The sequence below is a fragment of the Mirounga leonina genome, unplaced genomic scaffold, assembly GCF_011800145.1.
Source record: "Mirounga leonina isolate KUSES-001 unplaced genomic scaffold, KU_Mleo_1.0 Mir_115, whole genome shotgun sequence".
Lineage (NCBI taxonomy): Eukaryota > Metazoa > Chordata > Mammalia > Carnivora > Phocidae > Mirounga > Mirounga leonina.
The window spans coordinates 26246402-26274000 of record NW_023270268.1 but is presented as its reverse complement, the minus strand read 5'-3'; the positions used below and the strand labels follow the sequence as shown (position 1 = coordinate 26274000).

The window sequence follows — 27599 nt, the reverse complement described above, 5'->3', positions numbered from 1 at the left end:
ATTTGGCTGTTTCCTGTTCTCTTATATATATATATATATATATATATATATATATATATATATACACACACACATATATATATATTTTATCCATGCTATATTAGCCTTGAGAAAGAAGAAATATTTTTTCCCCTTTATAAATCTCCCTCTTTTTAAGGGTCAAAGGGAACAGCTGATGCCCCTGCAAACTTGACGGGAATGACTGAAGGGTGTGCATTTTTTAATTAAACCTTGTTTACTCAAAATGAGTAGGAGAGTGCTTCAATGTCCACACTTCTTTCAAGAGCTCTTCTCAAAGTCTGAGGGTGCCTGCTGGACTGTAGGCAGAACAACCCCTCAGGCAGGCCATGATGCCTTGGATGAGACTAAGGGTGGGGTTGGAGAAGAGCATCTCAGGAGTGTTTTGTAATTGGAATATGACAAAAAGCAGGCTCCTCTCCTCTGCATGGAGCTGATATGGTTAGCTAAAGAGAAAAGTAAGAGAAGCAAACAGCCTGAGGTCAAGGGTCTAATCTATCCCATGCAAGTATAAAATATTTTGCTTCCTCCAGAAAATCCATGGAAATATATTGCTATGACCTGTCAACTTTGGGTCCCGATTACTATTTCACATTGCAAAGTGTGTTAGAAGATACCCAGGTGGTCACAGATGATTTTCATTATCATCTGTTATATTATCCCTTCTGTTTATTTGTAAGGAAAAAAATATATAAAATATTGAAAATGATCAACAAAGATTTGAATATTAGCTAATGATTCAGTCTCATAATGTGGCCAAACATAGAAGGTTAGCATTTTAGGCTGCTCTTTTTAATCCATATATAGTAGCTGTATTTCCAGAAATGTAATTTACTGATAATGAAAATTTCTTTTAAAGCTCTGTGAGTCTGAACTTATAGGTGATATCATTCACTTCTTTGGATTTCATGACTACACATACTTATGATTCCCAAATCTTTATGTCCAACCTAGATTTTGGTTTTGGTCTCTAGATCCATATGTCCCATTATCCACTTGGGAGTTTCCACTGAAATTTTCTCATGCCCCCAAATGAATCTGGCTCTTCCTCCTACATTCCGGTCTTAAACAATGGCACTTCCATCCATCCACAGAGCACTCCAAGCCAGGTGGGATGAGACTTCTTCCCTCACAAAGTCCCAGTGATTCTCTTCATAAGAACTCTAGAAACATTTACATCTTTTCATCTCCAGTGCCTCTACCATAATTCTGGTTACCACTTCCTCTCACTTGTAAATGTTAATTTGTTTTCCCATTCTACTCTTGCTCTCCTTCAGACTAACTGCTAACTTCCTCGTGCACAGATCCTTTTTGCCACTTGATCTAAGAGATTCTGGCACAACTCCAATATTTACAGTGTCCTTTTATCTCTAAATATGCCACTCTCTCTGCTTAGAAAGCTCTCTCCCTACTTTTTTACTTGTCCTTTGGATTTTGGCTTACAGGTCCCTTTTTTGGGATACCTTCTCTGATCCTGCAAGAAAGAGTCTGAACACTCTCTTACATGTTCTCATAGCATTTTAAGTTAACTCCATATGAACCACTTTCAGTGCATTGTAACAGCCTGTTTACACTCCTCTCCATTTAAAGAAGCCGGTCTTATTCTACATCCTATCTTCAGAACTGAGCACAGTGCTTGGCACAATTACTCACCCAACAAATAACCACTCATTATGTCCAAGGACTCTCCTAAGCACTTAGAATATAACACTGAATGCAACTGATATAGACTCCCTGTCCCCGTGGAGCTTATATTCATTCTAGTGGAGGAGACACACAATCAACATAATAAAAAAATTATATACAATATATTAGAAGATAAGCTTTATGTAAAAAAAAAAAAAAGGCGGAAAGAAAGGGCAGGATGACAAGGACTGAGAATGCTGTGGTAGAGGTCTGTAGCAGGTTGTAGTATAAATTGGGTTAGGATAGGCTTCACTAAGAAGATAAAACTTGAGTAAAGATTTGGAACAGTTAAGGGATTTACTCAAAGACTTGCTGGAAGACAGGGTGTTCCAGGCAGAGAAAATAGCCAGAACAAAGATTACGATGCACATGTATCCCTGGTGTGTAGGGGCTGTCACTGCAGAATGGAGAGAAGAGAGTAGGAGATGAGGTCAGAGAGGAAATAGGACAGCGGACTAATCATGTAGGGCCTTGACGATCACCGTAAGTCAAGTGAGATTCAAATGAGTAGTAGTATCTTGTCACATATTTTAAAAGGATCCAGGCCAGCATGGTAAGAATAGAAAAAGTGGAACCATTTTGGATATACTTTGGAGGTGGGTTAGTAGTATATGAAGGATTGTACCCTGGGTGTGAGAAAAAGGAGTCAAGGATAACTCCAGGTTTTTGTCCTGAGCAATTACAAGGATGAGAATTGTCATCAACTGAGATCAGGAGGCTGTGGGGAGAAAAGGGTTGGCTGGGAAAGGAGAGAGAGTCAGTTCAGTTCTGGACAGGTTAGGTTTGAGCTGTTTATTAGATATCCATACAGTACTGTCAATTAGGCAGCTGGATCTGCAAATGGATCACATCTCTATAGAGATTATGAGAGGTCTGGGCTGGAGATATAAATCCAGAAATTCTCAGCATGTAGGTAGTATCAAAGAACCAAAGGACTGGATATAGACAGGGGAAGCAAAAAGAACCAAAGACTGAGTCCTAGAGCCCTCCAATATTAAGAAGTTAGGGAGACACTTTACAAAAGAAACTGAGAAGGAATAACTAGTAACACAGGGTGAAAACCAAAAAAGTGTGAAGTCCTAAAAGCCAAGTAAAAAAAGTTTAACAAAGAGAAAAGTATATAGAAACTAATCTAATGTTGCATGTTAATTATGTCTCAATTAAAAAAATTATAAAATAAAAAACAAATTTCAGTTCCAGTGAATTTGGTTACTTAATCCAACCATCAAAACAGCAAGTTACGAACCCTAACCCAGTTAATCAATTGAAGGAACCAGGTATTTGTGAATGAAGGCAGACTGGATTCACCTACAAAAGGATACTGTAATCAAATCAAATGACTCTCCCTCTTAACCCGACCTAAAGTGATCTGTACCTATTTATCCATGTAACAAATGTGTAGCATAAAGGAAAATATGGAGAAATATTTGGGGAAATATTGGACACTTGCTATGGCAGACTGTAGCCTTCACATCCCTAGTTACTCCCTTATTCCTACATATTTTAAATTCTATATTAAAACCTTTATTCCTATTAAAAAAAAAGAAAAAGGAATAATCAATTGTGCTAAATTCTGATTGGTCAGGTTCAATGAGAACTAAGAACTGACTCAATATTGTGGAGATCACTGGTGATCTTGAGGACAGTGTAGCAGTATGGTGGGGGCAAAAATATGACTGGGGGGGCCTCAGGAGAGAATGAAAGAGGGGAAGAACTGGGCACAGCAGGACAGCCAACACTTGAGTAATTGTGCTGCAAAGGAGAAGAAAGAAATATGGCAGTAGTTGCAGGAATAGATTAATGGAAGATTTTTTTTAAGCTTTTATTTATTTAAGAGAGAGAGAGAAAGAAAGCATGAGCAGGAGGGGGAGGGGCAGAGGAGGAAGCAGACTCCCCACTGAGCAGGGAGCTCGATCCCAGGACACCGAGATCATGACCTGAGCCACCCAGGTGCCCCTTAATAGAAGATTTTTTAAGATGAGGAAAATAATGTTTATATACACATGGTTATAATCTAGGAAGAGTCCTACAAAAAGTCCTTGTTATAGGATACAGTGATGAATTGCTAAGTGACAGTCTCAAATAGGCATAAGGGGATAGGATCATGAATAGTGGGAAGATTAACTTTAGATAAGAACCTGGCTCTTAAGGGCCATGATAAGTATTTGCTGACAGAACAAATTCTTTGAATACTAAGACGGATGGAAGGTGATAACACTAAACCAAAGTTAGTGAAATTCGGAAGTTCATCTGTTATATAGACTTTTCTTATTTTTCTTGCTCTTACTCCCTTTGCCACAAAGTACTATTCAGTATTAATTTCCGCTCTCCTCTTCGACCAATACAAAATATCCACATTTACTTCACTTCAAATACGGACTGAAAGATAAAAGCTTCTAGTAAAATATAGGTTAATGTAAGAAAATACAGAACTACTTACCATTTTCATCTACTGCAAGCACACTTGCTCCTTTCCCCAAAAGTTCCTGAACCACCATTGTCAGCCCATTTCGGGCAGCAACATGCAGAGGTCTGGGGGGAAAAATATTGCATATGTACACACAGAGAGGTACATGGCCCTGAAGGTACACACACACACACACACACACACTTCCTCTCTCTCTCAATCCTGGTTGTTGAAGGGCATTTTCGCTAAGTGGTGATGACCAAGAAATACAAAATTGAGGCACCCAGTCCTAACAGCAATACAGATGGGAATGGGGGACAACAAAATCAATGTGCAGAGTGAGCTGCCAAACCCCGCAATGTGCATAAACATAGCACTGTCCCCCCAGCAATCCACCTTTACCAACACCTTTTGTTTGTTTCAAACAAAGGTAGTGAGTCTAAGACTCAATGTTTAAGAAGATTTTACTAACTAAACTGCATTCTTAAGTTGTTTTAAGAATGAGGTGGGCAAATACATATAATAGAATATACAATAAAACCCATTAATTCAATAGCACAAATTTTAATAGGCTTTGAAAATAACTTACAGGTTCTATGACTAATTTTTAGGACCCTCAGGAGATCTGACTGATACGTGAATAGGAACCAGTATTAAAAAAATATATATATTTTTTAAAACCAAGACTCAAAGTAGAATAGCAAATGGAAATTGGGAGAGAAAATCGGAGACTTCAATCTAAGATCTAAGCAGTCACTTGAAAGATGGCTGCTCACATTAAGAACTTGGTTCTTTCTGAAATCTCTCTAGTTTACAGACACATGTCAAGCTTTTTACCTCATTTATTGCTGGGGTCAAATAACATTATTCCAGTTGATTTCCATAAAACATACAGAACAGTATTACCTTCCTATATAAAATTATGGGTTGGATCAAGAAAAAACAGTATTTTCAATAATGAAGTTTCAGTACAAAACCTTTTTAAATAATAAGCCTTTTAATTGTAATGACTTTAGAAATGAGTTTTGGAGATTATAAAAATTATAAAAACTGTTCTTTACTTATTAACTGCTTCTGTGACTGAGACTGATTCCAATGGTCCCATGTTAGAAAAAGAACCTATTAATCATTTTTATAATTATAGGTCACAAGGTTTACACCAGACATGAAAATACTCACGTTTGCAAGGCTGCATTGGTTGCATTGATGAGGTTTCTATCTGTTATCTTTTCCAGTATTAACAAGGCACTAGTTTCATGACCCTAAAATTATGGCAAATAACTCTTAAAAACTTAGATATCATTAAAGATAAATATATAAACTCAATAAACCTCAACTCTTGTCCATACAATATATACATCACCATATATATGCCATGAATTTTTTTTTTGGCTAATAATGCCTCAAATATTGGTCCAAATATGTTGGTGGAATAGGTTAGGGGAGAAGACAGGAATATTTAAGACTGGAGAGATTAAAGGAAGACAATAATTACGTTTAGGCTAACACTCCAAAACTTACTTGGCCCACTGGAGACTTTCATATATCATGGTACCTAAAAGGGCAGTATTTTTTTTTTCCCCCTCAAGAAATCTGATGCCAGTGATCAGTAAAGAGGTTTGATCTCTAGCTCTGTTCACTTCGGTGAAGTAGGAAAGCTTCCCTAAGTTTGGGAAAAATGCCACTGTTGATATAAACAATGAAAACATATCCTTAAAATGTGTACCTACCTTGCTGCAAGCCAAATGGAGGGCGGTGTTTTTACTGTTATCTTGTAAAGTCAGATCTGCACTAGCACTGCTAACCAGCATCTCTGGGAGGAAAAATTGCATCAAGTCTTATATTTATGAATACATATCTTAGATTACTAATAAACTCACTGTACAGAAATAAAGATACAAAGCAACAATATCCCTCTAGTGAAAGTTTAAGAAAAATACTATAACCTAAAATGTACACACTATATCATCACATTATCCTGTGAGTCACAGACACAATGGCAACTAACATTTATGCTGTGAGAGAGCTTAACTAAATTTCAAATACTGCGTTAAGCACTCTGGATTCATACTCTCACAATAATCCTACACAGTAGGCACTGTTAATTTTCTCAACTTTAAAAATGAAAAAATTGAGTCATAAGGTCACTTAATTGGTAGATCTAAGACTCCTATGCAGTCCATCTAACTCCAGAGCCAGGGTCTTACCTGCTATCTTACACTGCCCTGTTATAGTAAGACTGTTTAATCATCAAGGGCAAATGAAAACATTGTGGCCCTAGATAAAAATGTGGGTTGAAAGTGGGTTAAAGGTTTTATTTATTTATTTAAAAAAAAGATTTTATTTATGTATTTGACAGAGAGAGACACAGCGACAGAGGGAACACAGGCAGGGGGAGTGAGAGAGGGAGAAGCAGGCTACCCACGGAGCAGGGAGCCCGATGTGCGGCTTGATCCCAGGATCCCGGGACCATGCCCCGAGCCGAAGGCAGACGCTTAACGACTGAGACACTCAGGTGCCCCAAAAGTGGGTTAAAGGTTTTAAATCTCAGGAGTGGGGAGTTAACTGTGGCAAATTTGACAGAGTCAGAAGGCTTGGAATCTTAGTTTTCCATAAGTTAAACACACATAAGCAATATAGCATTATATAGCATTAGAATAATACAAGCCTTAACCAGTGTCTTTACCAACTGTATTTGTCTGTCCATTTTCTGCAGCCATCATGAGAGGTGTTTTCCCAGAAGAGTCTATAGAATTGACTTGAGCATTATGGCTGAGCAGCAGCTGTAAACACTCTATGTGGTCTGTGAAGGCGGCCGCATGGAGAGGGGTTCTGTAATACAAAGAAATGGGAAGACTTCACTAAATGTTTGTCATATACTCTAGAAAAAATTATTCCTGAATTTATGACAAGCAATTTTCAAAGGTTTACATAATTAGGCTATAAAATCACTGCCTGATACAAATAGGCTTAATGGAGCTTACTAATTTTTGCCAGACTAATTTGTATTTCTGATAATATAAAAGACCCTTAAACTAGTATAACATAAAATTGCTAAAAAAAATTATTATCACTAAGGAAATTTTAGAATAAATAAATCCTCATCCAACATTGCCACCTAATATAACTGGTGGACTCTCCTCCAGCCTTTATTTATATTTAGAAAACTTTTAACTTTATTAACAATAATCTTTGGGTAACAAACATACCTTTAAAAAAGGGGGGGAATCTTACATTTTACAAGTTCTAAAGAAGAAGACTGGCTAAAAATCGTAATAACAAAGACTTTTATGAGACTTATATAATTATATGTAAATATTAATAATATTTACCATTATATATAAATATAAATATTACACAAAAATTTATAATGTATTATAAATATTAAGATTTTATAATAATTTGTACTTCCAAATATAAAAATCAACTTTTACTTAATAATGGGTTCTCTGTTAATTCTTCCACACTAGTCTAGTAGTTAAATTTTTTTTTCCTATTGCAAGTCAAGCTATTTTCTACAAGGTTGAATTCCTACCTTCCTTTTGAATCTGTGGCGTTCACGATGCTGGCACCTAAAGTATCAATTAACATTTCAGCAGCACCTTCGTTGTCATTTATCCTGTGTAAGGTAACAAAGTGATCACTCTCACAGCAATGGTGTGTTTCTTAAATAGTCAAACGAAATCTGATTCATCTGCCTTTACTTACACAGCACAATGCAAAGGACTGAAAGCATTTCCTTCCATTTTCTGGAAAACTTCCTGTTCTAAAAGAAGTTCTACACATGTCTCATGACCTAAATAAGTAAATGAGAATCAGATATTAAAATCCAAAAAAGATAATCAAGTGCCCAAATACACCCACATATCCCTAACACAAATAAGAAAAAACTTTATGTGGATTAAAAGTAACTGAGTTCACTGAATGCATTAAACATCGTATTTTTAGGACTTTTAAAATCCAAAGTACAATCTCAAGACCTAAAATTCAGAAGCTTCTTGTAATTTTATAGCAGTTTATTACTGACACAACAAATATTTGTTTTGTGGGGAAAAAAATTTACTATTGTTAATCTTTTTTATGATGACCGGTTAGAGATATTCAGTCATTTTTTCTTTCTTTCTTTTTTTTTTTTTTTAATTTGAGACAGAGAGAATGAGAGAGAGAGAGCACATGAGAGGGGGGAGGGTCAGAGGGAGAAGCAGGCTCCTTGCTGAGCAAGGAGCCCGATGCGGGACTCGATCCAGGGACTCCAGGATCATGACCTGAGCCGAAGGCAGTCGCTTAACCAACTGAGCCACCCAGGCGCCCGAGATATTCAATCATTTTTAAAAAAGTCTTATTTATATAGCATAATATAACTTTAAAATTAATACATATTTATATAGCGTCAAAAATGTAAATATTTTCTGATTTTAGTAATGAGCTAATGATAAAATCTCAAATACTACAGGTAGTGTCTAGAAGGAAAAAGTACATGTCCCTGTCCCCACCACCATCTCCAGTTCCACTTTCTAGACTGTAACCACTATTACCTTAATAGTTCCAGGAAATTTCTAGGCATATACAACTGCATGCACATAAACATGTACTACTTCCTTTTAAAATTTTTATGCAAATTTTTAGTTCTGCAACTTGCTTTTCACTTTAATAAATTGCATACATCCTTCCATAATAGCATATATAGAAATCTTATTCTTGAATCTTTGGAAAAACTTCACAGCATTAAAGTGTATTATAAATGATTTTAATTTCTAATTATGTATTTTGAGGTGACTGCTAGTTTGCTTCTGTTATATTACCAAACATGCTGTAATGAAATATTCCAGTACTTTAAAACTTTTTTTTTAGATTTTATTTATTTTTGTGCGCCTGCGCGAGCGATGGGGAGAACCAGGGGGAGAGGCAGACTCCCTGCTCTGAGCCTGCTGGGATCATGACCTGAGCTGAAGGCAGACACTTAACCCACTGAGCCACCCTCCGGTGGCTCTCCGGTACTTTTTTTTTTTTTTAAAACAAGTATTTTTGTAGGATAATTTCCTAGAAGTGATACTGCTGGGTTGAAGGACAAGTATAGATTACTGATAGGTATCAGGCCCACAGTTTTTATTTATTTATTTTTAAAGATTTTATTTATTTGAGAGAGAGTGCGCACATGTGTGCATGTGAGTGGGGGGAGGAGCAGAGGGAGAGGGGGAGTGAGAATCTCAAGCAGACTCTGGACTAAGTGCAGAGCCAGACACTGGGCCAATCCCACAGCCCAAAGACCATGACCTGAGTCTAAATCAAGAGTCGCTCAATGGACTGAGCCAGTCAGGTTCCCAGGCCCACAGTTTTTGAAGACAGGGAAAAACCCAAACCTCAGATTTTCTTTACCTAATTTTCAAAGCTAGGATTTTAGTTAAAATACCCCAATTGCTATATTAATTGCTGCAAATGAAATGCTACGTCATTTATTTCATTAGTCATTTGGAACCTGCTTTAGGAATAAATCACATTCTTACACAGGTTCTTTATTTCTATGGCTTAATATTTGGCTAACAAAGTGATGCTGGGCTTATTTTCTTTTTAATTACTCTAACATTCGCAAATAATAGCTCAACTTAATCTTTATCCTATAATTGTTTTTACCAGGGAAAGAAAGTAAGTTTTAGGAAACCTATAATTGTTTCATCTTATGTTAGTTATTTTCTCTAATCCAGTGGTTCCCAACTGGAGCAATTTTGCCTTTCAGGAGACATTTAGCCATGTCTGGAGAAATTTTTGCTCATCACAACTGGGCATGGGATAGGAGGGTGCTACTCTCATTTAGCGGGTAGAGGCTAGGGAAGCTGCTAAAAACCTTCAATCCACACGGCAGTCACTCACAACAAAGAATTTTTGCCAAAATGGCAATAGTGCTGAGGTTGAGAAGCCTTGCTTTAATCTTCTCTCTCCAAATGTCAACTCATTACCAAGATATAGCCATGGAAAGTTGTCCAGTACAGATTTAAGAGTTTCCTATCTTCCTAGAATAGTAGTTCTCAAGGTGTGGGTCTGGGGAACCTTGGGGTGCTACTGCAAACTAGTCTTCTCTTAAACTAGCCAGTAAGGAAATTTGCAACCCTTCTCACTAAAATTGTTTTTTGTTTTGAAAAGAAGTTATTTTTTATAAAAATGTTATTTATATTAATATTTAATGGATTTATTATTTTAAAGTAAATTAATAAATATCCTTAAATTTCTCAGTTCTCATTTCCAATACAGTAAATATTGACAGCTCTAACTCCCAGATCTTGAGACTGAAAGATTTGAGAACTACTGAGCAGACTGCATACTGCAAAAAGACAGTTCTGGGCTATTGATTACCTCTAGCAATCATATCAAGCTGAAAACTCATCACTTTGCATCCTAGTTTATGAAAGGATGATACAAATGGTCTCTTCATGTTTCAGAGGGATATTCTGAGAACACTTAAGAGCTTCAAAAAAAAAAAAAAAGAGCTTCAAAAAATTTTTATCCATTTTTAAAAGAAACAAAGGGATAATGTAATAAGTACTCTTAAGTTCTGTGATTGAATGACTACACAAACTGAAAATCTGGACTTTAAAATGTAGTATGTATAACCAGTTCTTTTCTAACACTTTGTCATCATTTCATTTTAATTTTGAAAGAAAGGTTGTTTTCTGGTTTGTTAGAGTGCTTCCAATTTTGTTTTTAGCCATACAATAATTTACTAGTGGAAGTAAAATCATTTTACATATTCTACTCTCAGAATGCCAAATTATAAAATAGACTTTCGACTATAAATATGGTATTAATTTTAGACTGCTTGTATAGTCTCTTATTGCATATAGCCAACACACATCTAATTCCTTTCAGCTCAATTCAGAACCTGCACAAATTTGCTACAGTCTGGAAATTAGACACATCTGCTATGATCTTTAAATGGTAACCAGGCATGTAGTTCATGCAAAATTTTGTCTGTTTTGTCTCTCGTACACAACATGCTTAGAAAATCTAAATTTAGCAGTAACAGAGTAGGAATTCACTTTAGGAAAACAGTGTTCTCCATAAAGACCTGATAAGAAATGTTATAACAGATAGCAACTCTCCAAAGGGCAGTTAAAACAGCAGTTTATTCACAACTGAATGCTCTGCCTGAGGAAAGATAGCTTACTGTGTGATTTTTTCCAATGGTTAATTCTCACTGATATATTAAAAAAAAAAAATCAAGCAATAAAAGTCTGCTTCAAAACAGTTTCATTTCTTGGGGTGCCTGGGTGGCTCAGTCAGTTAAGCATCCGACTCTTGATTTCGGCTCAGGTCATGATCTCAGGGTTGTGAGATGGAGCCCCACAATGGCTCTGTGATGGGTGTGTGGAGCCTGCTTAAGATTCTCTCTCTCCCTCTCCCTCTGCTCTTCCCTACCCCTCTCTAAAAACAAAAACAAAGAAACCCAAAAAAACCTAGTTTCATTTCTTAAATAAAACTCACATCTGTAGGCGTTTCCCTACAATATTAGATGGTTTTGGTTTTCGCTGTACTTGTAAAATGTCAGGTTACATTATAAAAACAAATAAAATTCCAATGGCAAAATATAGTTATCTTTTTAAATTCAGGACTAATCTTTGGCCATTTCACTATATTCATTAAATACCAACTTTACTGAGTAGAAAAGAAAAAAAAAAGAAGTTGAAATCCAAAGGTTTTAATCTTCAAAACTGTTCTGGCTTAGGATCTGAGGTAGTAAAAATGAAACGAACTAAACTAAGCTTGTGAATTAGCAATACACTTAACTATTCAAGTTTTGATAGTACCATCAAAATGGTACTCAGAGATGATGGATGCCCAATAGTAATCACAGAACAATCCTCAAGAAGAGACCAAAACTTTCTCCTAGCAAAAGATTAGAACTGTCAATTCTGGCACAAGAATTAATAAGAAAATTGAAATACTGCATCTAGAAAATACTTACGAAAACACTTAAACTATAATTTTGCAAGATTCAGGTTTCTCCCCTTTCACTGTAACTCAAGATTATCTGTCAACATGGCTCCAGTCAAAGAACCATGAAGCAACACATTACAGAAAGGCAGAAACCTCAACTCTCTGGTAAGGTAGTCAGCTGGATTTTAGAACAGATACTGATTTTTTTTAAGCAAGTCAGTATTTTTATCAAGAGGCAATTTATATTTTCTTAGTATTTTGAGGGAAAGTTACTAGAATTGTGAACTAGTTTTTCAGGTATGCTCTCACAACTAACAGTAATCTAAATGCTACAATGAAATTCAAAACAAATTAAAAGCCCCCTCACATCCCTGGCTAAAGCCCCAAGCCCAAACTTTTGACAGAGTTGATGTTTACAATGTACATAATGTACCCTAGCATTTTCTAACATGATCAAATCTGTGGCCCTACACAAGGAAAAAATCATTCTCTCTCAACATGTCTCATCAGTTAAATTATCTTTTTAGTGACATTTCATAAGCCAAACTCCACTTTGAACATATATACCTTAAACATAGCTTTATACTTCTCTGAGTCAGTTAGTGAGATGACTGGCCGTGAGCTTCTAGGAAGCCAAAGGTCAGTATGTTCTTTTTTTTTTTTTTTTTTAAGATTTTATTTATTTATTTGACAGAGGGAGACACAGCGAAAGAGGGAACACAAGCAGGGGGAGTGGGAGAGGGAGAAGCAGGCTTCTCGCTGAGCAGGGAGCCCGGTGTTCTAATCATGCAGCAAAGTTAACTTAACCATAAAAGTTTCTAAGTTTCTAGTTCTGCGATCTGCTAAGATTTTATTCCCTTAAAATGTTAAGCAAACATGTTACTGTTGATAGAAGGATCTATCTTGCAATGTGCTCAGAAAACATATACAGATTTCAGTTTAGAATGTGATACATTTTCATTTTTTGCTGCCTGTCTTTTTTCCCTAATAGAAGTATGCTTAGAAAGTAAAAGAACATAATCAAACTACAAGCATACTATATAAAAGACATTGTAAATATTATAAAAGTATGTTAAAAATGCAAAATAGCTGTTGAAGCAAAGATCTAAGAAAAATTTCAAACTTAATGATAGTTTATTTCAAAAGATCTTTGACAAACTAGTGCCTCGGCTTTACCATGACAAGTGATAGGAGTAAGCTTACAACTACGTAGTACAGCATTTTTATGCTTCCTACTGATCTTATAGTTGCCTATTAAATATTCATGAATATCAGAATGTGTTACAGTTTGTTGTCTCTGCTTGGTACATTAACAGGCATTTAATGCAGATTTGTATCTGTATACTCAACCGTTGTAGCAGGCCCAGTGAAGTGCTGTATATCCATGATTGTCTGCTATGGCTGGATTTGCATCCACGGATGCTGCTGACTGCAAAAGGGCTCCCAGAACACCAATGTGTCCACAGGCAGCTGACAAGTGTATAGGTGTCCGGCCCCTGCTATCTCGAAATAAGCACTTAGCACCATGTTGAAGTAATGCATCTACACATTCTTCGTGGCCTGTAACTGCCTGAAAGAAAAAGTATTTGCAGGTAGTTGAATATATTATTTTGGGTACTATATGCCAACTAAAAAAATTTTAAAAGTCTGTATTCCCCATAATTATCCATCAATCAAAGCATTTATCATTTTTTGAGTAATTCAGTATTTTTATTGGAACTGGCTTAAAAATTCATGTACAGCAGTAACTCTGTCAAAATACAAGTATCATGAAAAACAGGAATAAAGGAACTTATAAATCAGTGAAAACAATGAAGGCAAAAAAGGTGAATGGTTGCAAAGGTGAAAAAGACAAAAATGTGTAAGAAAATAGTTATAATAATGAGAAAAAGTAAATGGGACATTAATTCTACTCAAGGTCTTGGGGTTTTAAAATTTTGTTCCAACACTGTTTCCTAGATTAAGTTGTGTGTTGTTTTTTTTTTTTTTAAGATTTTATTTATTTATTTGACAGAGAGAGATACAGTGAGAGCGGGAACACAAGCAGGGGGAGTGGGAGAGGGAGAAGCAGGCTTCCCGTGGAGCAGGGAGCCCGATGCGGGGCTCGATCCCAGGACTCCGGGATCAAGACCTGAGCCAAAGGCAGACGCTCGGTTGTTGAGCCACCCAGGCGCCCCGATTAAGTTGTGTTTTGTAGTTGTTTAAAATTAGCATTCAAAAACTATTTGGTAAAAATTTGATGAAGAAAAAAAACATAGCCTAGTTCAGTCTTAGGCAAAATGAGATCCTAAGAAATTTTTTATTAAAGGCAATGGGGATATTTTTGCTTACCCCTCTATGCAATGCTGTCCTTCCCCATTTATCTTTGGCATCTACATTTGCTCCTTTGTTCAGCAGTGAGTAAACACAGTCCGTGTGCCCGTTGAGAACAGACAGCATCAGAGGAGTCCTGAGCAACAACAGGAATAGGTTCATTGTTACCACCTAAGACTCCACTCCATGAAAAACAAACAGTGTGCTGGCCTGTTTTCTAAACATGCCTTTTTGTGATGCAACTTTAAAGTATACTTAAATGAGAAAACTATACTTGATATTATTCAGTTAACATACTATCACAGACTTACTAAAATAAGGGCAGAAGTATGAAGATTAACACATCTTAAAAATAATTTAAAAATTATTAAAACTTACTGTCCATTTCCATCTTGAATGTCTACTGCATTCTGCGGTTCTGCATTTCCTATTAGTAGCCGCAAGCACTCTGAATGACCGTTTGTTGCTGTAAAGTGATATTTTAAAATTTCAGTAATTACAATGGTAAAATAGAAAATTTCCATCTTAGGGCACATTTTCTAGATGTTTAACTGTGGGACAGTGTCAATGAATTTAATAGTCAAAGAAAAAATATAGATACAAAGGTTTCTACTGCCTTTGTTGGTGAAACTGAATAGATATAAATCCGTCATGGTAAATTATGGCCATAGCCATCCCTCACCATCTGCCCTGCTAATAGAATGCTCATTTTATTTGGCACTCTGGTGGTGGGAGTGTGATTAAGGGAAGGCACCCTGCCTTCAGCCAAGGGATGAAATTGAGATTAGATCAAGTCCATCACAACTCTATTCTTTGCCAATGACTGGTTTCAAGATGAGTGCTGGTCTAGTCTGACCACTGAGATGCTAATAAGTCTGAGGGCTTCTGGGAAATATTTTTATCTCTGATAACGACAAGTCCTTCTTCTTTTCCTTATTTTTGATGTGAATCCTGTAAAGAAGCAGTAGCCATTCTGTGCCATGACTGCGAAGGCAAGAGAATAGAGAGCTTGGACACCACTGCTGCATCAATCAGTCCCAGAGCTGACTCTACCTCTGAACATTTTATGTGAGAGGGTAAACACTTGTCACTTAAGCCACCTTTTAGCTGGGTACTATGAAAGAATTCCAACTGATACATATATAATAAAAGAAGAAATGGTCTATCTAAAGACTGCATTTATATGTCCAAACACATAATATGTGCAATGGTATAAAATAGAAGTAGCCTAAAGAAAACAGTAAGCTTTTAAGGTTTTATTTATTTATTTGAGAGAACAGAGAGAGACAGAGATAGTGAGAGATAGCATGAGTGGGTAGGAGAGGGAGAAGCAGGGTCCCCGCTGAGCAGGGAGCCTGATGTGGGGCTTGATCCTAGGACCCTGGGATCATGACCTGAGCCGAAGGCAGATGCTCAGCCGACTGAGCCACCTACGCGCCCCAAAACAGTAAACTTTTAAGGTAAGTTAAATCCTCTGCAAAATTCAGGACCTTCCCATAATACAATAAAATTTGAAGTTTAAAGTAACATATAACTTACATAAATGATGCAAAAAGGAGTATCTATCACTGTTTTTCCTAATTAAAAGACAAATTAATAAAAGCAAGCTAGGTGCCCTAATATTCTACAGTACCTTCTAACAACTATATTAAATTCTAATAGTTATTAATTAAGACTATGGTACAAGATCATTCCAATCTATATGCTATACTCTGCCAACAACTCTCATTGTAATCATTAACAGCTGTCATTGAAGCATCTCACTTGGGGATGCATCAAGGAAATTGTTTGGCCTGCCACTTATTTAATGGACTCACTTGCACTCAGTACACAGTAACTCCTGAAGGGTTTTGTGTTTTATAAGTTCAGTACCTAAAACATCAAGCATAACATCGCTGGGGGGGAAACTGGTTCCCTCTTGGGAAAAAAATCAGTGTGTTCTTCATGACTTATGAATAAGGTGCTAACAATCTCCACATTTGAAAGGCATCTATAGAACCAGGTTTGCATTTATTAAATAGGTAGGCACCAATAATAACCTGCAGCTTTTTCAGTGGATAGGATGTATAGACTATCTGACATTGGTTAGCCCCTTCTGAGGGACTGGCTAGTGTCTTGGTTCAATATTTATCAATTAAGAGTGCAAACCACTCCATGAAAGCTTTTTTTTTTTTTTTTTTTAAGATTTTATTTATTGACAGAGAAAGACACAGCGAGAGAGGGAACACAAACGGGGAGTGGGAGAGGGAGAAGCAGACTCCCCGCCAAGCAGGGAGCCCGATGAGGGACTCGATCCTGGGACTCCAGGATCATGACCTGAGCCGAAGGCAGTCGCCTAACCAACTGAGCCACCCAGGCGCCCACTCCATGAAAGCTTTAAATCAGCTCTGCAAATGATCTGTGCTTACAACACAATTTTTCAAGTTGCAGAATGGTATATAAATTTCATTTTTTTTTCAGAGTAATATAATAGAAAAGGACGGCACTTTGACTTCTTAATTATTACCATATAGCAGTTTATATATACACATTTATTAGGAATTTTAACCCATTTATAAATTTTTCTGTTTTTGAGCCCTGCTTGAATATCTGACAGTTTCTGAAAGGCTGCTTTGGAGCAACAGTGGGTGTTTAACCTAGAGTCTTCAAAAATGCAAGTTTCCTAAAGGACTAAAAGTGAAGTCCAAGACCCATGTTAAAATGTGTCCTTAAAAATCACTCTATAAAAACAGACTAACTGAAATGAATCTAATCATATAAAGGAGGCCTCCTGGGGGTGAAAAAAAAATACTTGGCTAGGATTTCTTCCAGTGTACCAGTCTTAGCTATTTAAAATGAATACAGGGGCGCCTGGGTGCCTCAGTCGTTAAGTGTCTGCGTTTGGCTCAGGTAAAGATCCCAGTGTCCTGGGATCGAGCTCTGCATCAGGTTCCCTGCTCAGCGGGAAGCCTGCTTCTCCCTCTCCCACTCTCTCTGCTTGTGTTCCCTCTCTTGCTGTCTCTGTCAAATAAATAAATAAATAAAATCTTCAAAAAAAAATAAAATAAAATGAATACTGACTTGTAGTAATTCCTATAGAGAGTTGTAAATCTACATATGCTAGGGATACACAGCAGTACCAAGTCATACAATGACATGGTTACATAATTTTGAATTTTCACATATTTGCAACATCACAAAATCACACCATGGAGTAGATCTTACATAAGGTAGGTGTTTTATAACTCCTGTCTGAATATATGTTTAATTTAAAGCAGCACCCTAGTACAATAAGCCAAAATGTTCACTAACTGTAAAATGAAAGCACGTACCAATCCAAAATAACTTCCATCAAAAAGAAGTAAAAAATATTGCATTGTTTTGTTGATGAAGTACTTCAGAAGTTAGACTACTACATAAATCCAATTTCTAAGGTAGATAGTGTTTTAAAGCAATCATAATCTTGCTCTTGGCTTTTCCTTGAAAGAAGAATTTGGCCTTTTATTTTTTTAAGATTTTATGTATTTACTTGAGAGCAAGTGCACGTGCATGAAAGGAGGGAGGAGCAAAGGAAGAGGGACAAGCCGACTCCACGCAGGGCACAGAGCCTACCATAGGGCTCGATTCCAGGACCCTGAGATCATGATCTGAGCCAAAAATCAAGAGTCAACCGCTTAACTGAGCCATCCAGGCACGCCTCGTTCAACTGTTTAAAGTCAACATTATTAAAATAATTACCAGAAGTACAACACACAAAAAATTGGAAAAGAAAAGAGTATTAGACAAAGTGGTAACTAAAATCATGCATCATTTTTTACATACCTGCAGCATGTATAGGTGTTCTCTTCAAAATGTAGTCTTTTACTAAAATTGAGGCTCCCTGATTAATGAGTACATCCACACATTCAACATGGCCCTTAAATGCTGCAAGATCTAAGGGTGTTCTTCCACTACTATTTCTCACATCAAGATCTAACAAAGACTGTACCAACACTTCTAGTGCTTGATGGTGACCATGATAGGCCTAGGAATAAATAAAAATATAAATTAAAAAAGTACATATTTAGACTCACTTCTCAGATACCTTAGAAAACATAAAGGAAGTAATAAAACTTGTCTTCGCATTATTATTATATTTGAGATAATCTAAAACTTGCATGTTGAGAGTTCAGAAAAGTTAAGTATAAATTTTTCTAATAACTAAATAGTAGGCTACGGTGTTAGAGAATGGGTATTCTGCAGAGAATAAATGTTCAAATGACAGGTGATTTTATCACTAGCATACAATGGTCTGGTTCCTGGCATTCAATGAATGTGTAACATAGATTCAGTTAAATTTTCATTCTAAGTCTATGACTGCAGAGCCTGTGCTATTAATTACAGTTCAGTGCTCTGCTTAACTCCCTGATAAAATTTTACTATACTTAAATTATAGAGATAGCCAGCAACTAAAGTTAGTTTTTGAGTCTTCTGATTTCTCAAACTGAAATGACTATCTCCTTACTTCATAACATGCTGTATCTAAAAAATAAACATTTCTTTTAGCACAAAAATACTTAACACTGAGCCTGGCCTGAATAACTGCCATGTGCCCGGTACTAGCTATACAATAGAGGATGAATGTGTAAAGGTTTGTCAGACTGAAGTCCCCCCCCCCCTTTTTTTTTTTAAAGATTTTATTTATTTATTTGAGAGAGAGAGAGAGAGCATGAGAGGGGGAGGGTCAGAGGGAGAAGGAGACTCCCTGCCGAGCAGGGAGCCCGATGCGGGACTCGATCCCGGGACTCCAGGATCATAACCTGAGCCGAAGGCAGTCGCTTAACCAACTGAGCCACCCAGGCGCCCTGAAGTCCCCTTCTTTACCACAGTCTGATGAAGAGGCTTTCCACGTAATTCATATCAAAAACCAACATCTCAACTGAACATCTATTATTCTCGTTGGACTAGATGCTGAGCAAGACATAAAGCAATTAACAAGACCCAGTAGCAGCACACAGGGAATGTTCTCTCTAGTTCACTCATATTACCATTTTGTAGCTAAAGGACTTCCATACATCATTACTGATACCATTCAGAACTACAGCTTAGCAGTTTGTTACCACATGTGAAGGTTTCACTGGGAATTGAAAAATGTAAGTCTACCAGATTTGAGCTAAATCTGAAAAAAAAGATACATAGCTAGAAGAAGACCCCACACTGCAGCAAAGGGCTGTAAAGTTATTTCTTGCAGAAAATGTCAGAAAGTACCAGGAAGATGTAAAGTTGCTCTGGGCCTTACTGATCTCTTTGATGTTTCTGACTACCTAGAGATTCTCAACTACCTCAAAGATTAAAGTAACTGGAGATTAAGGAACTCTACTGTCCTAGGGTCATATTTAATCTTGTTCCTCAATACTGGGTCAATGAAATTATGCTACTAGCAGAAAGAACTTTAAGAAACACAATGTGTGCAGAAGATAGTATACAACAACAAGAAGAGACAAAATAAGGATGACAAGAAGCCATGATGATTTGCCAGAGAGGTGTTCCCCTCATGATGTCCCTGTATAAGACGGAGACAAGGAATTTGTACACGTACTATGTGCAAAGACAAGAACCAAGACCTCAAGCTGGTGTGTTTTCATAGCATCAAGGTGTCCCGGATTGGGAGAGTTTGGAAGGGAAAAAAAAAAATCACTTCAAGTTAATTTTTGAAAACCTCCTAGGAACAGATATAAAACATGAAAAGTGGTGGTATAATCACAGTTCACTAAGCCTAATTACTAAATTAAAAATTGTTTCCATTTCAGCTTAAAAACACTATTCAGCACAGCATGTTCATATATAGCACCACAAAAAAAAAGAAAGTTTTTGAGCTAATGTACTCAAAAACTTGGCAAAGTGCTTTGTCTGGCACCTAGTAAGTGCTTAGGAAATGGCAGTGCTAGTATAAGAATAATGGTGATGACGTAAGAAGAACTGCCTAGTCATCTGCTCAGACTTCATTTCTTGCCACCAACAGTAAAATAGCTCTTTTCTCCATGCTTGTTTTGCCCTTTCAGGTGACTTATTTACTCTGCAAGTCTGGGAGAGCATATAGTATTTCCAGAGACCCAAAGGGCAAGGAAGCAGGAAGATGCAGCATACCTCCTCAGTTATTCAGAAAATGGTAGGAAGTACTAGCAGGGAGAAAGGTGCAGAAAATTCAATGCAGATGCGTCAGTGTTAGAAAATATGCAAGGAGAAAATTATAAAAAAAATAATAGCATACATGAGAAGAAACAAAGCGATCAGTGAACTTGTAGTGATCCTCATTAACTTAAGTATATACCCTTATAAACATTTTACTATACGTAAAACCAGAAATCTCCCAAACAGCTAGTGACTGTATCCAAGTCTCCTGATTCTCAGTCTTCCTCTCACCCCCAACAACCGTTAATACGCTCTGTTCCAAAAACAGACTCTTCTTTCAGCACAAAAAGAACAAGACTGGGCCCTGCTTGAAATTTCCTAAAGTAATTCATTCCCACATCTGATTTAAAGAACTGTTATACTTCACTAACCTTCTCCTCTTAGTGACTGACATTACGAGAAAAAAATTAGAGGCATCTTAAGCTAGAAGGGGCATTACAAATCATAGGGCCAAATTCTATGGCAAGAGCAACTGAAGGACCAGTGAACACACACTTAGTGCTCTAAGATCAAAAAGTTGTAGAAATACAGCAGAAAATACAGTTCTGCTCAGCAAGTTAGAAGCCATTCCATCAGGGCAGTGCATTTTAAAATTCACATCACAGGTAAACTCTTAGAGTAGGCTTTGGGAGAAACCCAAAGACCACTGTTTGTTTATTTTTTAAACAAAACATAACAAGTCTCTGAATTAAAAAAGTTGTTGAAAATTTAATTTCTTGATCATCATACATGGCCCCAAAGTTACTGGGTACTAGTTGGCGTCAAACAATCAGATGGGAGGTATTTTCAGTAAACCAGCCACCAAGCTGGCTCTAACGGCAGTACTCACGGCCAGATGTAAGGGGCTTATTGTTGCTCTGTTATCTGAATCACTCAGCATGTCTGTCCCGGAGGTTTCCATTAACTGTAAAGAAAAGTATGTGAAATGTCAGAAATGGTACTTTTAGATATATTATAGCAGTCACTCCTGCCCCCCCCCCCAAGTTTAAATCCATTTTAGAGTAAAAATTGATATTTAAATATGAATTTTAAAATCTCAGACCATTATATTATGAAAATTCCACTCAGCAAGCTTATACAACAGATTATCATGAAAGGGTAGTGAGGACCCCAGAGTAAGAGCTCTGAGGTAGGGCTATAAACTAGCTTGAGGGAAATGCTATTTACTCACCACAAGTAAGAACCACCCACCCCAGCCCCAACCCCTAAATACATGATTTCTGTCTCTGTCTTTGTTCTCAGGAATATGTAAAACAGGCTTCTAGTGAGAGCAAATAAATTATAATACTCTGAATAGGGGGAAAACTGATTATTACTTACAACATCTAAAGGAGTTTCACTTGCAATCTGAAATAAAATTTAAAGTAAGAATATTTAGCTTAAAAAGTATTCATATATTTTAGAGCTAAATGCTACACGTCTCTATTTATACAAGTCTTTGTTAAATTCTATTCTGAACTTGGGCTCCCTTTGCCTCCAAAAATTAAGTCTTTTAAATAAACAAGTGTACAATATAATAGACCACGAATCTATATTCATGGGTCTAAGATTTTAGTGTATAAGACACCATAATAACCTAAGGAAATATTTATTTCTGATAGCAGGGTTTTAAGTACTATATTAAATACGTCAACCTGCTTTTTCTATCTTTAATACCCACTCTCCCCTGAAGGGAAGCAAAGTTTAATATAACTTATAAGGTAAGTCTAAAGAAAGAGACTTTTAACTTGAAGCATCTGTTACACACTTGAGAATCTTTTCACTTATCTCTTGCTTTCTCTTTGGTTTGGCCAAGTGGGGTGAACGGCGTGTATATTCAAGAATGAGATCACAGTTGAAATAAAAAGTTCCTTTGCAGAAGTACTGTCTCCCCTCTATCAGGAGGGACTGTAAAAAGAATGGGCCTTTCAGAAATCTCTAAATATATGGAAAAAACCCTCCTCTCACAGGGACATTTCTCACACAAGACATGGTTACAGTTCTTTAGAAATTTCTGGAAAACATTTATTTAAAGGAAAAGGAAAAGAAATGCTACATCAACATGGGGTAGTATAAGGGAAGGACATAAGTAGCCCTCTCTAGAGATCTAATTTTCTCCTTTCTCTTTTCTTTTTGAAAGGGAAAAGGGAATGAGAGATATCTTACTGAGGCAAGTATGAATGTAAGATATTGGCTCTAAAAATACTAAAAAGCGATAGAGTTTGTTTCTTGACTCATTTATTCTCATTTTCATTATGTTATTAGAATATAAAATCACATTAGTCTTTCCACAACAATTCACGAATCTTACCAGCTGAAGACATAGACGGTGACCATAAGCAGCTGAATAATGAACTGCATTGTATCCTTGCTTGTCACGGATCCCTGGATTTGCATCATTTCGTAATAAGTATTCCAGGCACCTATATATAGTAATAACATTCAAAATTCTAAATCCTGCATTTTAACCAATGATAAAGACAGCCTGAAACTAAAAACTGACAAGTTTTCTTACAATTTCTTGCAATTCTTCTTTTACTTGATAATGTAAAAATTATAAATAAATCTACACTATATAAATTTGTCATTTAAATGACATTAACTGTAACTATCATAAGAATACAAGTGAAACGTTCATTAAGAGAATATCCTTCATTCAAAGTGACGATCTCCAACGTCTGTCAACAAGCTCAGTATACCTGAGGGCTGGCTGTCTTTTACACAGTCACTATGTATGGCACCACCTATCCCACTCAAACAATATCTGACAGGATTAAACTGTGGTGGTGAGCATCCAATGTTGGCAATATTACGGCTGACGTATCTGGAACACATAGTGAGTGTAGTATCTCATTAGGAAGCTGAAGAAAGGATATAAAAAAAAATCTCAGGATAATCTCAAGGTCAGAATTCAATGATCTTGAATCAGAGGACTGAGAAGGGTGTAAACAGTGTAAAGTCATATGTAGGTAACAAGAAAGATCCTCCCATGGTAGATTTACTTAATTCCTGTGCTATCAAAACATTAGAAAAATAATTTTTAAAGGTACTATACAGTTCATGATTTGTTATAATTTTCATACATTTTATTGTTAATGTAGCAAAAAAAGAGCACTGCATTCGAAATTAAAAGTCTGTCTGTAGAACTAGTCTGATACCAGTGATCTTGAGCATACAAATCATTTCATCTTTATGGTAAAATGGCCTCTGTTTATTCATTTGATAGATGGGGTTCTATTTGTAATTTGTCTAATGTTGTAGTATGTCTAACTAAATATTAATTCCAACTGCTGGGGGGGAAATTTATAATTTTATAAATTTATAATACTCCTTGTTAAAAATTCAAGTTTCCTTAAGGAGTGCACTTGTTGTGATGAGCACTGGGTGATGTATGGAATTGTTGAATCACTATATTGCATACTTGAAACTATTATCACACTGATGTTAACTATACTGGAATTTAAAAAAAGACTGTAAAAAAAAAATTCAAGTTTCCAAAGCATACTGAAGTTATATAAAACAAACAAAAAAGAACTCTAAAGCAATGTAACGGCTCTTTCAGTAACTATAGCAAGGATAACTATATCATTTATATATCTATATGCTAGCTATCTATCATCTACCTACCTATAAAGGCCATTCTTTTCAATGCCAACACATTTCTTTCTTTCTTTTTTTTTTTTAAAGATTTTATTTGACAGAGAGAGAGCAAGTACACAAACAGGCAGAACGGCAGGCAGAGGGAGAGGGAGAAGCAGGCTTCCCGCCGAGCAGGGAGCCTGATGCGGGGCTCGATCCCAGGACACTGGGATCATGACCCGAGCCGAAGGCAGACGCTCAACCGACTGAGCCACCCAGGCGCCCCCAACACTTATTTCTTTAATGCTGAATTGCTTAAAATCCTTTAGATCTCTTAGTAATTACTTGCAGAATCTATATTATAATATCCTCAAATGGTAGCAAATGTCCATTTAAGTGGGATTTTGATACTTACGTAGATCTAAAATTATTAATCAAACATGGTGAACTGGGTCACTATGATTAAAAAAACCCAAATCTGACTCTAAAGTAACAAGACTGGTGTTTTTTGTTGTTCATAAACTAGCTCTGAGGGCCCTATAGAAAGTGTTCCAGACAGTGTATAAACTGTTTGTGTCCAGTTTTCTTTCCTAGGTGTCCAACTCAGAGGTCAGGGCTCACTGGAATTCATAAAAGACCTGCAGGGCTGGAGGACAGTCCCATTGCTTTATATGCACAAATATGTCACCCAAGGGCATATCTTTTTTATCTTTAATCAAGTTCTCTAGATAAGAGAGATAAAGCAGAAAGAGTTCTCCAACTGCCCTGAGACCTGAGTATAAGGCAGATTCTATCAGTGGAACAAACTATTTTAAGATAACTTGCTGATACATGAGTACTGAAAAAAGATATATTTAAGGAAAGCAAAGCAAGTAGGTAAGTTCATGTTTACTTTCTAAAGTAAGAGCACATCTCAATGCATTTATAATGACTATCCACACATACAGCATTAAATGGGTTCAAATAATTCAAGTGTTACACATGCAGTAGTTTTATCAAATCATATTATTTTTTTACATTCACATTACTCAGATAATTGGTCTCCTGTAACAAAACAAAGACTAAGAGTTACTTTGAAATGATAAAATTCCTTCTATTGGCCTGCCTTTCAGATTTTGCTAAGCAGTATCAACTTTCGTAACTACTTTGTGAGATAAAGCATTATCAGGTCATGATCCCAGAGTCCTGGGAATGAGCCCCACGTCGGGCTCCTTGCTGAGCAGGGAGCCTGCTTCTCCCTCTGCCTGCCGCTCCCCCTGCTTGTGCTCATGCTTTCTCTCTGACAAATAAATAAGTAAAATCTTTAAAAAGAAAGAAATAAAATACATCTTTAAAAAAACAAACAAAAAAACCCTGTATGATTCCATTTATATCAAGTTCAAAACAGACAAAAATATACGATGCTATTAGAAGTCAAAACATAATCCCATTTTTGTGAAAAATGCCAACTATCATCATAAAAGTGGATATATACTCATAAACACATTTATATATACAATTATATGAACATAGAAAAGGCTATGGAAAAGCATATACCAAGTCTTTAACTTTGATTAGACTAATTGATTAGGCTATGACTGACATGAAATGATCTACATACACATACAGAAATAGTCATATTAATGGTGGTTATCTTAGGAGAATAGGCATGAGAAGGATTTCTTCTTTATGTATAATCAAAAAAAAAAACCAAAACACCCAGTCTTCTCCTCTTATACACACACATGGGTATGGAGGAGATCCTTAACCATCTTGCTCAAAGCCAGCCCTATTTCTTTTGAACTGGCAAAGAAAATTTTGTTTATTAATATTTAACACATTAAACATGTTTCTTGTGACTATGTATTTGAGTCATGACTGTTTATGAAGAATGCAGGCACCAGGGTGCCTGAGTAGTGCAGTTAGTTAAGCATCTAACTCTTGGTTTTGGCTCAGGTCATGATCCATGGTCATGAGATGGAGCCCCACAGTGGGCTCCGTGCTCAGCACAGAGTCTGCTTAAGATTCTCTCTCCCTCTCCCTCTGCCCCTCCCGCTCGTGCTCTCTAAAATAAATAAATTCATTGAAAAAAAAAAAGAATGCAGGCACTAGAATAATGGGAGTCACTAGAAGAGTAAGTAGAATGAGTCAGGAAAGATTTCATGTATTTTTCCAACATTTACTCAAAGTGAAGACCGAGGGACGCAAGGCAGAAGAGAGCAGAAGAGAGAGTTATAATTACTTATGTCACTCTGGAATAGCAGAAAACCAATGTCAGAGTGTCAAAAATTCCAAAATATAAACAACTTTCCCTGGGGATGCTGACATGGGATTAGTAAATGATCATTAAAAAAACAAACCACAAATACACATTACTGAATAAGAGTAATTTGAAGTTATGGGGATTTTGTGTCTTTCTTTAGAAAGTATTTCACACTTGCTTTGCCAGAAGTATCATGCCAGATTCTTTTATTATCTAACTTTTATACCTGGGAATTAAATCAGTGTAACTTAGAAAAATAAATCAACATTTTTTTGTTTTTTTGGGGGGGGGGGAGAGAAAGAGGGAAAGGAGAATCTTAAGTGGGCTCCATGCCCAGCATGAAGCCCCACACAGGGCTTGATCTCACAACCCTGAGATCATGACCAGAGCCGAAATCAAGAGTCAGACGCTTAACCAACTGAGCCACCCAGGTGCCCAAATGTTTTATCAATGTTATAATGCTACTACTTAAGCCTCCAAAACAATCATTTATTGAAAGGATGCCTCTGGTATCCTAAAATGGTTACTGTAACTTATAGCTTCCAGAAAGTTCTCAGGAACAAATCACTGAGTCAATAAATGATGGCATTAGACAGGACCTCTGGGATTCTGATACTTTAAAGAAACAGAGGCTCTAAGAAACAGTGCTAGAAGGGCACCTGGGTGGCTGGTCAGTTAGGCATCCGACTCCTGGTTTCGGCTCAGGTCATGATCTTATCATGAGATCCAGCCCTGTGTTGGACTCCGTGTTCAGCGGGGAGTCTGCTTGAAGATTCTCTCCATTTGCCCCTCCCCTCATTCTTTCTCTAAAGTAAATCTTAAAGAAAAAAAAAAGTGCTAGATTGTTTTATACACATAATCAGTTTTTCCCACAATTCTAAGTACATTTCTAATTTTACAGATAAAGGTTTTGCTTGGCAATTACCTGCTCAGGCTCAAAGGGGTATAATATAGAAACCCCAAGATTTAAACTGGGTCTTTTGGATCCCAAAGCTCATGTTCTTTCTAGTACATCAGGCTGCTTTGTGTAGATACTGAGAATTAAATGTTTAAGTAATAAATATCACTAGCCTATTACTCAAAACAGTTTATATTAGGTGAGAGAACTGATTTATATCACTTTAGCACTAATACACTTCTACAAAAAAAGTAGGTGGGTTTAAAACAAAACCACAAATCCCAAACAGTATGGGTTGAACATCATTATTCTCTTGATTTTTGCCTAAGAATTCAGGTTTAATGTAATTGTCTAAGGGCAGGAGGACCTTGGGTAATCTCTATGAGCATGTGTGTGTG

At 36.6% G+C, this 27599-nt stretch overlaps 1 protein-coding gene across 11 annotated transcripts in view; it reads right to left on the bottom strand.

Moving 5' to 3' along the window:
* Positions 1-27599, bottom strand: part of ANKRD28 (ankyrin repeat domain 28) — a 200816-nt gene that overhangs the window by 3626 nt on the left and 169591 nt on the right. For all 11 annotated transcript variants that reach the window (XM_034994292.1, XM_034994258.1, XM_034994274.1 and 8 more), the window contains 13 exons: positions 22794-22905; positions 21824-21850; positions 21333-21407; positions 18155-18356; positions 14732-14819; positions 14372-14489; positions 13391-13610; positions 7820-7907; positions 7647-7730; positions 6798-6943; positions 5842-5924; positions 5291-5373; positions 4145-4236 (listed from right to left, as the gene is read on the bottom strand). In XM_034994292.1, the coding sequence (XP_034850183.1) occupies positions 4145-4236; positions 5291-5373; positions 5842-5924; positions 6798-6943; positions 7647-7730; positions 7820-7907; positions 13391-13610; positions 14372-14489; positions 14732-14819; positions 18155-18356; positions 21333-21407; positions 21824-21850; positions 22794-22905 (1418 nt within the window). The remainder of the gene's footprint in view (positions 1-4144; positions 4237-5290; positions 5374-5841; positions 5925-6797; positions 6944-7646; positions 7731-7819; positions 7908-13390; positions 13611-14371; positions 14490-14731; positions 14820-18154; positions 18357-21332; positions 21408-21823; positions 21851-22793; positions 22906-27599) is intronic.